This window comes from Acinonyx jubatus, chromosome D4, assembly GCF_027475565.1.
Source record: "Acinonyx jubatus isolate Ajub_Pintada_27869175 chromosome D4, VMU_Ajub_asm_v1.0, whole genome shotgun sequence".
Lineage (NCBI taxonomy): Eukaryota > Metazoa > Chordata > Mammalia > Carnivora > Felidae > Acinonyx > Acinonyx jubatus.
This window is the reverse complement of record NC_069391.1, coordinates 85515453-85532217: the sequence shown is the minus strand read 5'-3', so window position 1 is coordinate 85532217 and position 16765 is coordinate 85515453. Positions and strand designations below refer to the sequence as shown.

Sequence of the window (16765 nt, the reverse complement as noted above, 5' to 3'; positions counted from 1 at the left end):
CCAGCGAATGAACAAGAAGGATCAAGACAGGCAGTGGCACTCTGGAACTAAGGGGTGTCGGTTAGGGCAACGGAGTTGAACGACTCCAGGAGTGCCTTTCACATTCTGTGACGTAAATAGAGGTCCCTTGGTTATGAGACCCAGCAGGCCTTTAAAGTAGACGAATTGATGATTAGTGGGTCACATTCTACTTCTTTCTGTAAAGATCAATAAAGTTTCCATAAAGGGCAAGTTCTTTGCTATCTCCTAAGGATAGGTGATTAGACTGTAATGAAAAATTTTCTTAACTTTTTTTTTTTTTTTTTACTCCTGTGAAAGAAGATAAAAATCCGAATTGTGTTTAAGACCCACAGCTCATGTAACCATTGCTTGTTACGTGGCCTCAAGGGAGACATAATAAGCAGCCGTCACGTGAGGCACGGGTCTTAAAGACAATTCGGTTTTTAGGATTCCTTATTTCTACAATTCATTTCCTCTTCCCTTAAACAGAAAGGTCTCAGCTCCACTCATCAGGATTCGTAGAGACCAATGGTTTCGAAAGCCTGGTCCCTAGACCAACAGCGTCATCACCACCTGGGAACTTGTTGTAAATGTACCCCAGACCTAATAAGTCAACAGCTCTGTGGTGGGGCCTACAGGTGGTTGTCATGCACGCCCAGATTGGAGAACCATAGTTAGACATCATCCCTCATTGGAGAATCTCTTTCTATCTTCTTTACGTTCCTAGCAACTAAGAAGATGCTGAAATACACATTGTGTAATTTGTCTTATATAAATAGTTGGGTTTCTTCCTCCGAATATAAAACTTTTATATAGAACGACAGCCCTCCCAGGAGCTCGTGCTATACCTCCCTGCCTCACCCATTAGATAATCCCTGGACTAGAGAACGTTTAAGAGACTTAAATAATCCAGAAGGGAGAGAATAATGCTAACCTTACATATCGTTGCTGTGTTTCTATGCATGTGGTCTTCCTTTGGAAATTACACATAAGTTCCTCAAGGCTTGTTCAATTTAAGAAGCACTTTCTAGAACCATGCCTAATCCCAGAGAAAACCAAATTAATGCTCCCCACAAAGTCGTGTGGAATCACACTCTTAGCAACTATGAGTACGTGTTGAAGCTAAGGAAGAGTTGCCTGCCTTTGACTCTGGGAGTGTCCATGGCCATGAAATTTTTTGGAAAGACCGAATTGGTAGCGATAACTACAAAACCCTAGAGTAATAGAAAGCAGAGAGATGTTCATGTCTGTGCTTCATAGAACATGTGGGCCCCAGATCACGTTGTAATGATGAAATGTAAATTAAAAGTGATCACCAGAACTCATTCGAAGCCTGGATTTTTTTCCAGTTTTTCTTACGCAGCATGTGTTAGGTTAGTACCAAAATAACAAACATACCTTCCAAAAGCCCTAAGAGGGTTAGCCACTAATTCAGACGGTCTTGGTCAGAGATTCCAATGTAGCAAAGCTGAGGAAATTATAATGCAATTACGTCTCGTTCACTACATGTGTTAAATGCTCTTTCTGTGTACTCGGGGTCACGATGCCATTTGTATATTCTTGGACTAAGACCTGGACATATGTTTGTCTCTTTATGAAGCTTGCTGAGGTCCAAGGAATGCTGAAGTTACTGCCTAGCGACTTACTGATGTTTCGTGTGCGTGTCTGGTTTTCTTTCTGATCAGAGTAGTAGTTAACCAGCTCTCCAGATGAAAAAGGCCCAGTTTGTAGCATTTGCCAATTTCCATGGTGTAAATATTCTCAACCTGACCAAGTTCAAGCTCGAAGTTTGACATCATTGCCTGGACAGTTTGGGAAAGATACACATGAACAGCTCTCTTAGATGGGTGCAAGCCAGTTCTAACTCATCATCGGAATGTAGAAAACTTGGAAAGCGGAGGAAAGGATTAAACAAACAAACAAAACAGAGGAGGGGCGCCTGTGTGGCTCAGTCAGTTAAACTTTATTATTTATTTAGTTATTTTTGAGAGAGAGAGAGAGTGCAAGCAGGGGAGGGGCAGAGAGAGAGAGAGAGAGAGAGAGAGAGAGAGGGAGACACAGAATCTGAAGCAGGCTCTAGGCTCTGAGCTATCAGCACAGAGCCCACAGCGGGGCTTGAACTCACGAATGGCAAGATCATGATCTGAGCCAGTCAGATGCTTAACCGACTGAGCCACCCAGGCACCCTGGTAGTTCTCCTTTTTTAAATGTTTTCTTCCTATCAAGGGCTGCGCAGTGAGGCAATCTCTGTGTGCTTCCTGCCCCACTCATTAGGTAATTTCTGGACTAGAGAATGTTTAAGAGCCTTAAATGATCTGGAAGGCCCTTTCCTGCTCTAGTAAACATATTCCATCTCTCCCCACTTATGTCCCTGGTTCTGTCTTGTTTCCCTTCTCCAAGACCCAAGCTGGTGCCGCTCCGGTCTCACTCTTCTCTGATGATCCAGGCACCCCAGGGCCGGTGGGTTCTTCCCTGACGTATCTTCAGGGCTCAGTCCCTCCCCCTTTCCCAGGCTCCTTTCCAGAGCCCTCTCCAAGAGGCTGTCTACCTAAGGTCGCTGTCCTTCCTACCCACAGTCTCCCTTCTCTGCATATTGGTCTTCCCCACCAGCAGTGCCCCCTGACATCATGGATTTTCCGGGTTCACTCTCTAGGAGAAGCTCCATACCAGTATTCCCAGAGCCTAGAGGAGCAGCTGACACTCGATAAATACTTGTTGGCTGAGTTAGTGTACTTCAACCCTAGATCTGAAGGTTTAGTTCTGTCTTGATAAAGGCAAAATGAATTCATACGCTCTCTTTAAACACGGAAGATGCTATTCTCAGTATATGTAACAAATATAGTTCTATATTTTTAAGGTTTTATGTCTTTATAGAAGCAGAGGTTTGTATTTTTCCTGTAGCTAAACTTCTCGTTGTGATTTTCCCCATTCAGATTACACTCCCAGAATTCTTTTTCATAAAGAGATCAGATAATTTTTCACGTATTCTTTAGTCTTAGATATTTTGCCTTTATTTAAAAAAAATTTTTTTAATGTTTATTTTTGAGAGCGAGAGACAGAGCGTGAGCATGGGAAGGGCAGAGAAAGGGAGACACAGAATTCAAAGCAGGCTCCAGGCTCTGAACTGTCAGCACAGAGCCCCATATGGGGCTCAAACTCACAAACTGTGAGATCATGGCCTGAGCCAAAGTCAGAGGCGTAATCGACTGAGCCACCCAGGCATCCCTGCCTTTTTTTTTAAACATATAACTCTTTAATATGTAAAGAAGTATTTTGCTATTAGGATTAAATGAAGATCTAAATTGTGGTGCTTTATTTGTGTGTGTGTGTGTGTGTGTGTGTGTGTGTGCGCGTGCGTGCATGTGCAACTGACTGTTGGGTTTTTATTGCTGCTAATGACGTTAGTTTTCCTTTGAATCGTGCTCCATAATATTTTAAAATTTAACCTACATAGTTTCTTCTCATGTAAAATCTGTAGGCACCAAATTTCAATGGGCGTTTCTCAGTTATCTCTGAGATATTTTCTTGGTCATACCTCTTTATTTTAAAAGCACCTTCCAATCTGGACCAAATATACGTGAGTCTGTATTTGTTATCACTACAAGTTCTGATAAGATACAGACCAAATAAACGGAAATATAATTGGAAGCTGGGTTCCCAGAAGTAGAAACACATCAAAGACCGAAGTCAAATCTGCCTCTAAGCTGCGTACTTTTCCGGAATCACCTGCCAGGTGTTATCAGCCCTGGAGAAGTCACCATCCTATTGACTCTCTGTTAAGCCCAATGGCTGACCCACGGTTGTTGCTATTTAATAAATATATGTGTGCTGAACTGCATCGCATCGAACCTTAGGGCACGATGCCTTTGCAGGGAAGTGTTCCTAGGAACGGCTTTCCTTTCTCATCTGTCTTCTGTTTTCTCCTTCTCCTAGTTGCGGTCCAGCACAGAGCTACATCCCGACCTGCTCACGGATTGCCTCACCGTGCAGCCCCTGCCCTCGGCCACTTCCCCGCGAGATGCCGCTGCCGACAGTGCGGTGGGACGCTCCCCGGGGCCCGGGCCTGACCTCTATCCAGGTAACGAGGGCCGGCCGAGGCCACGGCCACTGTCCTCCCCCAGGCCCTTCCCTCTGGTTGAAGGGAATGCTCACATGAGAAAAATTCTCCTAAGATCATCTGTATTTTGCCTTATCCAGGGGCTCCACGTTGCCCCCCACCCCTGCTCCCCATCTGATTCCTGAGCTGAGCTGGCAGCAGGCTGTTTTTTCTCATAAAGAAACTCAGTAAAATAATGCATTAGCTCTTTTAGTTCTGGACATCTGCCAAAAGTCCAGGGCACCCAGCTCTCCCAGGTATCTTAAATTTATTAACTTGACTCAGACCCAAAGGAAAAGTGCCCCTCCCCCCCCACCCCGTAAGCAAGTAACAGGCTGCATGTGGATTTCTTAATGGAACAGTTATTGTCATCTTTGCATTTCAAAAGGAAGCCCCAGGTCTCTAAGAAGAATTTCACCTCAGTAAGCCGCCCTTTAAGAATGGTTTGTGGACCACTGGGATGGCGGGGAGGAGGGGGGGATGAGAGGGCCCTCCCAGCCTGGTGTCCTTCTGCCTGGGTTTGAATGGTAGCTGACTCCATATTTGGAAACTTTCATCTACGTAAGGAAAAATAAGAAAGGATTAATATGCAATAAGGAAGTTATTTGTTTCCGTTTACTTTGTTCGCCTGGATTTTTGTGCATTTTCCACTCTCTGTAATGATGATGTACCTGTGCAAACTAATTGGTTGCCATCCCTCACACGTGGAAAGCCCTTGCTGTCATGCTGAATATGAAAGCGAAAGTTCCCCCAGTCCCACCTTCCAGACAATGGGGATTTTCTATTATCTGTGGATCACAAGTCCCACAGCCACCCCCCATCTGATTCTGGAGCCAGGCTTTGGCAGAAAACTGGGGGTTTTTTTTCTTTTTAAAAGTACTCATAAGCCATAAAGAATTAAGAACTTACTGATGCATGACACTAGGCTAGGAAAAGCCATGTTTGTAGGACTTTTTCTTAACTGGATAGTTCTCAGTTGATCCAAATTCAGGGCAAAGGGTGTTACGCAAATACTTGGAGAGGGTCCGTCATCAGGACATTCTTAATGTTGTCCCATTGTTGGTGGCCCTTTATCAGCTGCTCTGGGTACTTTCTCTTAGAGAAAACAAAGCCTCTGCTATTTGAGACCCTAGGAGATCTGAGGGGCAGACCCAGTCTTACAGACGTTTCGGCTACAGGTACATAGAAACACATGAAATACACCAGAGTACAGTGTTATCAACTCATATAAATATTTTGTGTTAGATATATACATGAGAAAGTGTGACTCGTTTTTGTTTGCACATATGTCTGTTTGATTTGCCAAATATTTGATATAGGAACATTTATTCTAGCACATTAAATTAGCAACCAGTTTATGACAGGCTACATAGCAATTCCTAGTCCCTCAGTCCATAAATCCATGACCTTCGTAAAGACCTGGGACCCCATAGTTAAGAGTGGAAGCCAACCAGAATCGATTGAAAAGCAGGCCCAACATCCACTATGGAGAGTTGATGGTAACGGGCTAGTCTCACTGCATTTAACTTGGAAATGGGTTTGGGAAGCCATGATATCTCTATCTTTGGAAAACAATAGTACCTTTGCCCTGTGCGGCATCTAGGATATGGCTCACTTTCCAAACGGAGGAGGCACATTTGTCTTGGTGTGTGTCTTGTATGTCTGGGAGTGTGGTCAAAGTTTTTTGTTTTTTTTTTTTAAAGATTTGTGTTGAACCAGCTTCATCAGTCCAGACATTTCCTTTTTTCTTTTTCTTCCTCCTGACACTTTTCCATGTGTGGTCTTCAAAATGATTATGAGCTCCCAGCTTTGAGCCTCCAGCCGTGGCGGGCAAGCTTCCGTGATGGGCATAGGAACCCGAGCTGCCATAGTATCAACAGAGCATCTTCTGTTGACTTCAATTTTCTGTGACTCTGGAGACATTTGGAACAGGCAGGTGACCATCCGGCTTGAACTGTGTTCTTGGAATTTTGCTCCTGTAGTTAGTGCACTGCCGTGAAAGTGTATGCCCCCTCCTTCTCCCTTCATGCCTGTGTCCCTTGGGTCCTACTTTACTTCCTTTGTTCTCGCTCTTTTGGAAAATTGATGAAGTCTTCTGTTTTGCTGAATACACAGCAAACCCAGAGCAGAACAAAGCAGGAGGGAAAACCACACAAGGAAAATGTTAAACCTCCCTGAAAAAAAGTGCTAGAAATGCACGTGCCAGGAGTGCATGTTCCTACCAGTTTCAAACCTGTACTACAGATCTGTGGAAAGAAGCCAAACAGTGAAAAATGCCAAAGGAAACTGAAGCTGTTCATCAATTTGTTTAGCGTAAACTCCTAAGTGTTAAGGGAATTTGACAAAGATAAAGACTTGGCTAAATGGTGAAAGCCCTCGGAGCCCTTCCTTTTACGTTCTGTTACACAAAGTCGAGAAAATATTTGTTTAATGATTGTTAAGCACTTTCAATTCCAAGTGCTAGTAAAGTGATGTATCAGAAAAATATTTTGAGGGAAACCTGTTGAATACGTATGGATGTAGGATCAGAAGCAGTTCAGCAGTGAGCACCAGGATTTTCTAGAAGCCACAAGACTGAGGACTCAGTTTGCAGAAGTCATGATTTGGAAATGGACCTTTGTACTGGCTTAGTAAACAACCATCTGTGAGATTCCGAGAGAGGGATGGTTTGCAGAGCACTAAGAACAGGAAAGGTGGTAGTTCTCACACCTGCAAATCTTACAAGTCTCCTAACATGTTGGCTTCCCTTATTGGGACAGCGTTTCCAGAGAATGTGATTGGAAAGGATTTCCAGAAAAGGCTTTTATTTCCGTGGAAGGAAATAGCGTTCCAGGTTCAAGCCGCCAAAATATCGCTTGAGTTCACGCTGAGGACCACTTTCAATTGAGGTGTTTACTTGCCTACTATCCTGAAAGTCCCGGGGTCCCTAGACCCGATCCTGAGCCAAACTGAGAGCAATCTTGTGACCTAATGGGAAGGCCGGGACAGTGATGAGCAATTCTCAAGGATGGCTCCCTCACCTCTTCTGCCCTGTTGTTCAGAAGTTCTGTGCCCTAGATATCTAGATAGTGCTTCAGGCTAGCCTATACATTTAGGTAATTTAGCTGATAATCTGAGGGAGAAGTATTTCACAGCCAGTAGATCAAGGGGTGACTGCCACTTCCAAGGCTTAATGCCTGTGAAGAAGGTCTTGTCAGCTTCCTCGATGAACTCATGAAGCAGAGGAATGCACGAATAACGAGTCTGCAGCACCATGGACAGCCTGGACTACTGCCTGCTCTTGGTTGAGAGTCTGTTCACTAACAAAGCATGCTGTATGGCGGGTGATCTGTACCATAGGTGGTCACCAAGCTTATGGCTCCTTCCAGATCGAAACTGTACTACAGATTCAATAAAACGTGGTCTTTGCCGATGGCCTGAGCCATAAAGACACCGTAGAGGCCAGTGTGGTTGAGGTGTTTGAGTCCCATGGAAATCACCCATCGAGTGAGGAACTAATGCACCTAGAACAAGGAAATATGCAAGAATGGTGGGATTTTATTGGTACCACTAATACTGAGATATAAAATGATCCTGTTTTAGAGCTTGCAAGTTCTTTTGAATTTTTAAAATTTTGAATGCAACGTTAGATTTTTCAGGAGGATATAGAAGTGCGATGCTCAGATATTATAGGGAATTATTGAAGGAAAAATAGGCTTATTTTAGGGCAGGAATTTTGAAGTCATATATTGTCATTCCCTTCCCCTCACCCTTATTATGGGGAAATGAAGCCTTCCCGCTCACAATATCACCACATTTTGTAATAAATAGCACCATAAGAAATCCATGCGAGATTTGACATACTTCATGAAATGGTTAATGTTGTATTTTAATGTGATTTTATGGTATACGTTTTAATACCTTTTCTGTATTCTTAGGTTGAATATATTTGCTATCTCAGGACAGCTTACAGAATTGTAGGGGCTAGAAATATTTTTATAAGAAAGTGCCTCGTACAGTCTACTCTCAAAAAGTGGTTGTTAACTTAGGGACTTTATTAGGAGTTCTAAATTGACACACGAATTTCCCAATGGGTTAAACTTTACAGAATTGCAAAGATCAAATAACATGATCTATATAAAAAGCAGGCATAGAGCATTATAAAAAATGCAATAGATATTGCTTGCACGATCTTCAAAAGCAGTGATTTGCTTAGAATTCACCAGAGGTGAAAAAGGGACAGAATGACTTGGACCCAGCAGTGGACAGAAGGAGGTGGACACTGGGGTTACAGAAGTGATTTAAAGGGAAACATTTGGCAGTGTCTTTTCCGCGTCTCTTCTGACATCGCCTTGAATTGCTCGTCAAACTCTTGTATTGTTCTTAACATCCCACACATCTGTGGTTTATCTACCAAGTTGGATTGGAAAATCCATAACGGTAGGAGCAAGCCTCGCTCTTCTCCGTTGCAGGCAATGACAGCATTAACCTGTAGATTTCACCTTCCCTGGCCCTGAGCCAGTCTGTTTATGTGCATTAGGTCACCTGGAAGACCCGTGAAAATACAGGTTTCTGAGCCCCACCCCCAGAATTTCTGTTTCAGTAGCTCTGAGCTAGTCCCAAGAATTTGAATTTCTGCTGGGGACTTTTAACAAACTCTCAGGCGACACTGGGTCCTGCTTGTCCAGGAACAACGCTTGGAAAACTATTGCTCTGGATCATGAAATGTGGGAGTGTTATAGCAGGATATAATCTCAGTTTTGACTGGTGGAAGTTACAATAAGAATTGCCCATCATTAACTAAATGGAGAGAACCTTTCACAGTGTCTAGATAGTTAGTATACCAAATTACCACGAGGTACAGTTGGAAATATCTTACAGTCTTATATATCAGTTGTATGTCAGTAAAGATGAAACTTTAAAAAATAATAATCTTAAAATTTACGCATGAAAACCATGTGATGGAAATCTGTCCACAAAAGACAGTTTAACATATAGGTGATATGCCATATATTTGCAATGATAAATAGAATAATGCTTCTCTGGAACTTATGATTAAATACTTACAAAGATAATACAACTGAATCAAATAGTGAAAAAAAAAATTGCCCCATAGTATATATTTCTGTTTCTCATTAAGGAAAATCTATCAGTGGATATTAAGCTCGTCTCCCCCTACCCCCACCACTGTTACAACGGCATTACTCATATTTTGATTAAGAGTGAGATCTTGTAACTGCTCAACTGAAGAAAATTAAAATTCTGATTCCCAGCCAGCACAGGGCACATTTGTATGTATGCAGGCTAATGTTAATGACTTTATATGTTTGCAAGCTGCTTAATTTGGTGCTTCCGTTTTCCATATCCACTTACTCCCTTGTATTGATGTTAGTTTTTCACGCAAGATTAAGCTGAATTATTCAGTTTTATAATACGTACAGGTTTTTGCTGTAAAATTATTTTTTGTGGGTGAGCAAAAATAATTCCACACCTCGTGGAGGAAAGGAAAGTCATGACGCTGGGTTGGTTGTGGCTTTATCCCCATTGCACAAAGTCTTGGTTGTCTTTATACTACTATTTCTTCTTTTCTCATTCCATGTTATTTTGCTGGCATTCAAATGGGTGTGAGAAGGAAAGGTGGTGTTTACTTCGAAGTGTACCCACAAATAGGTTTTAGGAGACGGATGCAGAGGGCAAGACGGAGAATTCAGGATAGAATTCCTGGAATGAGGAGCTCATTAGCTTTGCAGTGAGGAAGGCTTGGGCCCAACTTCCGGGTCTGAAGTCCTGACCTTCTGCTTCAAATGAACCTTCCGAGGAAAGAGAGGAACGGGTAGACCTGTCTCTTTCCTGTGAAGAATAAAGAAAAAAAGGAAAGCGGGCCTTTTCCGGGTGCTTGTAGTCGCAGTGAGAGTTCATTTTTTTACACTTGTCTTAGCCCTGAAAATAAAAGTGAATAGCATAAAACTCAAAAGTGAAGGACATTACTGAATCAGCTTGGACATTATTTGCCATGGTTTACTGTTAACAAAAGAAGAAAACATCTTGCAGGCACTGCGTAAAGAGAGTAGTTGTGGAAACGACTCGTTCCAGGTGACCAACAGCCGTGTCTCGGAAGGCTGGCTTTTATTGTATCTTCCTTAATGCTGTCAGAGAATGATCTGCCCCACTCAGGCGCCCTGGCCATGACTCACACCGTCAAGGCCGCCTTAACAGCCCGCCTTGACTTCTCAGAAATTTCAGCTTCCTCCTTTGCCTCTTAACTCAGTTTTCCCACTACATTTCAAGTCTGTGCTAGCTTCATTCACGCTCATGACACCATTTCTAGTGGCTGCCTCGGCCTCAACCTCTTCCAACTCCAGCCCAGGTCTACGTGAATTTAGCTGCTCCCGCCTTGGCTTCTGCTCTGTCCAGCAGCTCTGTTAACGCGCACTCACACCCTAAGAAATCGAGTTTTACAATCTTCACTGCAACCTTTCCCTGGGGATTCCATGAAAGTCCTGCTTCTGCCTTTGAGGAGGGGCTGTTGGTTCACTATTCAAGGGAAAAGGGGAAAGGCTGTCGTCAGCACGCATAGGAGCTTGCTCAGACTGGCCCACGGGGATGCTTGTCACATTTTTCTGAGACAGGGATGCACCTCATGAAAAATGTCATGTGTCAGCTGCCCCTGAAGACGTTCTGATTGGTAAGGTAGCGATCTAAGGTCCATAGTTCTGAAGTACTAAGGCAGTTTGGGGTCATATTTATCTGTACAAATGTAAGGATGGGCAATATTGAGTATCTATTCTTTTTTCTTTTTAAAGTTTATTTATTTCTTTTGAGAGATAGAGTGCGATCAGGGGTTGGGGCCAAGAGAGAGAGGGAGAGAGAGAGAGAGAGAGAGAGAGAGAGCATCCGAGCAGGCTTGATGCTGTCAGCGCAGAGCCCGATGCGGGGCTTGAACTCATGAACCATGAGATCATGACCTGAGATGAAATCAGGAATCAAACGCTTAACCAACTAAGCCACCCAGGCACCCCTAGTATCTCTTTTCTTAAGTCATATCATTGGCCACTTTTTTTTTTTTAATAATACCTCTAACCATCTATGTAGTCCATCTATGCTCAAATCGAACACTTACAAGTGGGCATGTTACTTCTCCGATTCAAATTTATTTCTCTCTTCCTGAGGTCAGTTGATGGATTAAATGACAGAGCTCTTGTAATAGTATTAGCACATGGCACGTGTTCAGCGCCTATTAGTAATTTTTGTTGTTGCTTTTATCCAGATCCGAGGACAATATATGTTACAGTTCTGTCAAGCAGATAGGGAAAAGGTGCCAGAAATTACCCGTCAGTCCCATTTAAGAAACAGGGAAAATATGGAAGCCTGAACAGATTGGGAATTTGATCGGCATGTTGAGTAGATGAAAAGAAAACTGAAATACGGTTCTTCATATTTTTATTTGTTCGGTACTTCACATAACATTTTATGAGTCAAGGAAATGCACTGTAGGTCTCTAAAGAAAAACAAATTGGAATCAGAAGCCCATCACTTGGGCGGCAGTGCCTCTGAAATCACACTGTCAAAATTGTGTCTTGATAAGTATTGATTGTTTTAATTCAAACGTAGTATGTTTTCTGTTTGTGTTTGTGTTTTAGAGGTAGTGTGGTCTGGCAGGAAGAACGCGGAGCTAGATGTGAGCTCCAATCCTGGCTCTCCACTCTGGGGAGGTTACTTCTCCTCTTCTCTAAATCGGTGATAAGAATAGTGGCTCCCTAGGACTGAAACAGGCATTAAGGGAGAACGCACGTAAGAGTTCGGTATGCTCTCTGTAGCTGGCATATGTTCCTTTCTCTTTTCCGTCCTCTTTGCTTAAACACTTAGAGAATGACCCCTAGACTGAGCCCATGTCTGTGATGGAGACCAGAACCCCTCCTCTCCATTCCTCATAGTCCTGGGTACCACCACTTGAAGTTCAGAAATCGCTGTCCTAAGATAAAGTGTTCCTTTTGAGAAGAATTCAAGTCAAGATGAGGACTTAGAACTCCCATATTTTGAGACGTGTTTTCAGATCTTTATAATTTTTTTTAACGTTTGTTTATTTTGGAGGGGCAGAGACAGAGCACGAGTGGGGAAGGGGCAGAGAGAGAGGGAGACACAGAATCCAAAACAGGCCCCAGGCCCTGAGCTGTCAGCACAGAGCCCGAGGTGGGGCTCGAACTCATGAGCCGTGAGATCATGACCTGAGCCGAAGTCGGACGCTTAACCGACTGAGCCACCCAGGCGCCCCTGACTTAGACTTCTTTGGTGGTTGTTGCTATGAAGAGTGGAAGTACGCACGGGCTGGTCATACAGAGTCCCAGGGCGCTGGGTTGAGAAGCAAACTTACTCAGCAGTGGGTTGGTGAGGGTGGGGTAGATGGCAGAAGGAAGAAGCAGGATTGATGGCTCAATCAGTGCAGTTTTACACCATCATTGTGTCAGCCTTGCTGAGGCATAGCCTTGGTCCTTCCTGATCCCGTTTTGTAAATAGACTCTCCAGGCCGTGCAATTTATCTCAAAATAGACCCTAAGGTGTCTAGAAAACTATTCTTGACTATTTGCTTCCCTCAAATTTGGTTTCCATATTTCAAAAATAGTTCCACAGTCTTTTCATGATGGTTCTTAGGAGTTAGCATGCAACAGATAATTTATTATACCACGGGCCATATATGGCCCGCCTGCCTCCTGTTTTTGCATGGCCTGAGAGCTAAGGATGTTTTTAAGGTTTTTAAATGTAAAATGTAAAAAAGACTCTTGGCTCTTAGGTGAGAATAGTTGCTCACAGAATTGAGGACATTGCCTGTTGCTAGCAGTGCCTGCAATATTTAGTCTCTGGCCCTTTACACAACAGGTTTGCCAAATTCTGCTTTCCACTTATATCTGGGACCTTCGTCAATGACTGACTGAAATCAAAGAAGCTTGTGGCTTCCATATGTCTGATCACATTTTGTCTTAAAAGTCTGCCAGTACACATAGGTTTTTGGATCACCATAGTATTTTCGATTTAGCAAATACCTGAGTAGTCTTCCAGCCCCTGGGTTTGCAGAGCTTCGTGTAAGACCCAATATTTAAAACAGGTCACACAGCAGAGCTCTTTCATTTGAAGGGACCCATACCACCTGTGCTGCCTGTTACCCAGCGCTCCTGTCCTCCCCCAGGTAGTCTGCGGAAGCCCAAAGGTAGGGGCTCCACAATGGAGTTACTACTGTTAAAGTCTTCCCATTGTAAGCAGCTATCTGCAGAGACAACCTTGGGCCATGGTGGGAATTAAGCCCTCAGTAATGTGGCCACCACTTAGGAAGAAGCTGCCGGAAGACAGGCAGGACTCAGTTCTGGTTATGGTGAGCCCAGGGCTCACAAGGATATCACAGGGAGTTGTCACAGTTAAATTCTACTAAGGTCTGTTTTTCCTAAAAAGAGAAGAGGCTTGAACCCTCAAATATCAAGGAGTGTGTTTTCTAGGATTTGGGCCTCTTGTAGACTCACACATTAATGCCCAGGAGAAAAGGAAAATTTTGAAAGATAAAGCTTAGGAAGCATGCTTACTTCCTCAAAATACACTTTCTAACTAACAATAAGGATGCTTGAAATTCATATAACCCGAGACTGAACACTCCATTCAACAGGTAGGGAAAAGCTTTTAAGTTCCTTAAGAAAGGTTATAAATGGGCATAATTCCTGGTAACATGTCAATGACTTATCAGAGTCTGTCTACACTGAGAGTAACCTAGGAGGTAATACTGGGCACCTGAAGGAGAAGTGAGAAAATCGTCCACTTTGTGGGCAAAGTATAGAAAAGGAGGAAAGGGGGTTCTTTGGCTTCTCTGGAGTCCTAACAAAACCATATTCCTCTTCTGTGCATTTTTGCCCAGGGCCAGTGGTCATTGCAAACCGTGGTTCCTAAATTCCCCAAAAGGGCTGTTGTGACTCCATTTTACCGAGCGGTCTCTTGGGAGAGCTCAGGGTTGGTAAATAGCCCTTGAGTTGGCTAGCAGAAAATTGCGTTACAAATTGGATTGGCTGTATGTGCTCTGTATCTGTTTCCAAGAAGCCTTCTCTGTGAAATGATTTTAGAAACCGCATAGAGGTGGAGTGGGCGGGATTGTCTTGGTAGCATCCAAAAGGGAGGAGACCTCTTTTGGGGTCAACAAGGTACAGGTAGGAGGCAACTAAGGGATAAGTAATGAGGAGCTAGAGAACCAAGTATTTTTTTTAGTAACATGGGTTTTTGTGGCCAAATCAGACTTTATTCCAAAAATGGAGATGAGGGACATTCCCGTAAGAGCTTCCAGGAATGGTTCTCCATACCTGCTCCATCTTTCTCCTTTCTGACTGCTCTCCTCCTCTCTTCAAAACGGGGGATGACGTAACACATAGTGGCAGTACCGAATTCCTCCGAGGGTACTCCTTGTTCACGTTATCTTCCTGACTTGCTGTGTAACTGACTCTCTGTGAGTGAGTAAGTGGGTTGGGAGGTGAAGGGAAGAACGATAAGGTATGAGATTTGAGGTTGGATAAGTCCTTCATTGTCTGGAAAGACCCAAGAGGGCTGCCTGAAATGTTGGTCCCAGAGAAGTTGAGAGAGGTGCCAGAAAACGCCATTTCACTTGTAACAAAACGGCTTTGTTCTGAAAGGCACATGTTTCAGGAGCTTTTCCGACATGCAGTTAATTACACCTGGTATTTCAGGACATTTGATGGTAACCTTTGGCATCTGCCTGGATGACTTCAGCCATTATCTTCTGGTTGTATCGCAGTGTCTTCCAGAAGGGCATGTAAGCATAAGTCCTCTTCCAAATACTAATAACCTCTTCCCTGGCTGTAAATCCAGCTGCATGATGTGGAAATGTAATTGGGCAGCCTACACAGAAGTTTGGAGCTCATGTGGGAATATCTATTTGTAAGAGAACCTGAATATTCATGTAACTGTCCAGACATCAATAAATTCTCATTTTACCTTATTTATTTCTGCTCCCCAGTGAACAGCAGCGCTCTTCAGCTCAAAGTTAATAGGCATGTTCTTCAGAGATGTACCCTCTCTTACCTTAATGGAACGTCTTTCTAACACATTTGTTCATCGGTTGCCAGGTAGCTCTCCCATCAGGTGACACGAGTGTGTTTTCTTTGTCTTAGTGCACAGGTGACAGTTACCATTGTTTGCCATCAATTAGCTTGGGGTAGCATGTCAAGGATGTACGGATGGTGTCATTTTAGTCTGACAGCCACCTGAGCCGGTTGAGAAAGGATTGTTTCATTATCCTCTTATCAGTACTGCTGGATAATGATACTCCACACTGCAAAGAGGGAGGGGAGAGAAAAGACAGGCAAGAAAGAATAGATTTTTAGGGCTTGGCAATATTAAAATTATTCATACCTCCAGGAGGAGAGAAAGATTACAGGGATGGCTGCGTGAACCCATAAGAAGCTCTGCTTTCCTAATGCGGCTGGAATGGGGAAGGAAGCCGCTCGCCCGCCCCGGGGGAGGGTGTCGGGGAGGGAACATGCCCAGCAAAGCGGGGAGGGGAGAGAAAAAGGCCCCCCGCTAGTCACGGGCCACACAGGCAAGGAGCCACCGCGGCATCTCTGCCACTTTCCAGCTGACAGGCCCTTTTCCTTGCTGGAAAATTCTCCCTGGTTCGTGAACTCGGGTCACGAGAGCAATTAAATCTTTCCATGGCGAAATGCGAACAACCACAGAAGGTATGGGGGCCCAGGTTTTCACTGTTGGGGAGCGAAGCTCCAGTCACCCCCAGCGGTAGTGGCTTTCTCCAGAAAGACTGAAGGGAAGTGTTTTCCGAATCCTGAGAATTAACCACGGCCGCGTCTTTATGCGCTTGGAGAAACAATTAAAAGCACTGGAAATGTAAAAATACTTGCAGATGCACTAAGCTTCAGAGAGGGCTGGTTGTGTTGACATTCTAGTAACAGCCTGTTCTCACTCCTTAACGAAGCGAAGAGCAGTCATGCATGAAAATGACTTTGTTGTCTTTAAACTGAACCGCATTAGGGGTTGTAACTCACAGGTGTGCCTTACCCCCTGTACAATAAAGGACAACATTGTAACCCTGTGGGGGTTCTTCTGCAGACCCCGAAGACTTTACAGCACTTGCGATAGAAAAATTGAACAGAAAACGCTTATTAGTAGAAAGCATGATGTATATACACTCCTTTGTGTTTTCAAATGACTCAAGGCCACAGTTTATATGCATCTTTAAGTAAGAGGCCACACCGGATTGGAGGTTTACCATTTGCGGGGCACCACACGCCTTTGTTTCCCCCCCCCCCACCAGCCTATGGATAAGAATCATTATAATAAAGATAACCAAAGAATAACGACAGTGGTTTATTGGGTAGTTAAACACAGTCCAGGCACTGTGCTAAGTGTTTTTAGTCATACTGTGACATAGTCTCCTTATTTAAGATGAAGAAACTGAGCTGAGCTTGAGTGACTTGCCCAAGACCCATTGCTAGGAATTGGTAAAGCTTAGATTCAAAGCCGAGTCCGTCTGACTCCCGCTGTGCCTGCTTTGTTCTCTTAAGAACCACTCTGATACTGTCTGTCTTGAGTGCCCAACTTCTAGGGAGGCCAAAGGAGTTAACATTTCCATTACAGTTCAACAGTTTCCTCAATCATTCCCAGGCTCAAATTTCTTCTGGGGGATGTGGG

General features: G+C 43.7%; 1 protein-coding gene across 12 annotated transcripts in view; it reads left to right on the top strand.

Annotated features, from left to right (window-relative positions):
- Positions 1-16765, top strand: part of GLIS3 (GLIS family zinc finger 3) — a 578617-nt gene that overhangs the window by 507047 nt on the left and 54805 nt on the right. For all 12 annotated transcript variants that reach the window (XM_053205324.1, XM_053205318.1, XM_053205323.1 and 9 more), the window contains one exon: positions 3934-4078. In XM_053205324.1, coding sequence (XP_053061299.1) covers positions 3934-4078 — 145 coding nt within the window. The remainder of the gene's footprint in view (positions 1-3933; positions 4079-16765) is intronic.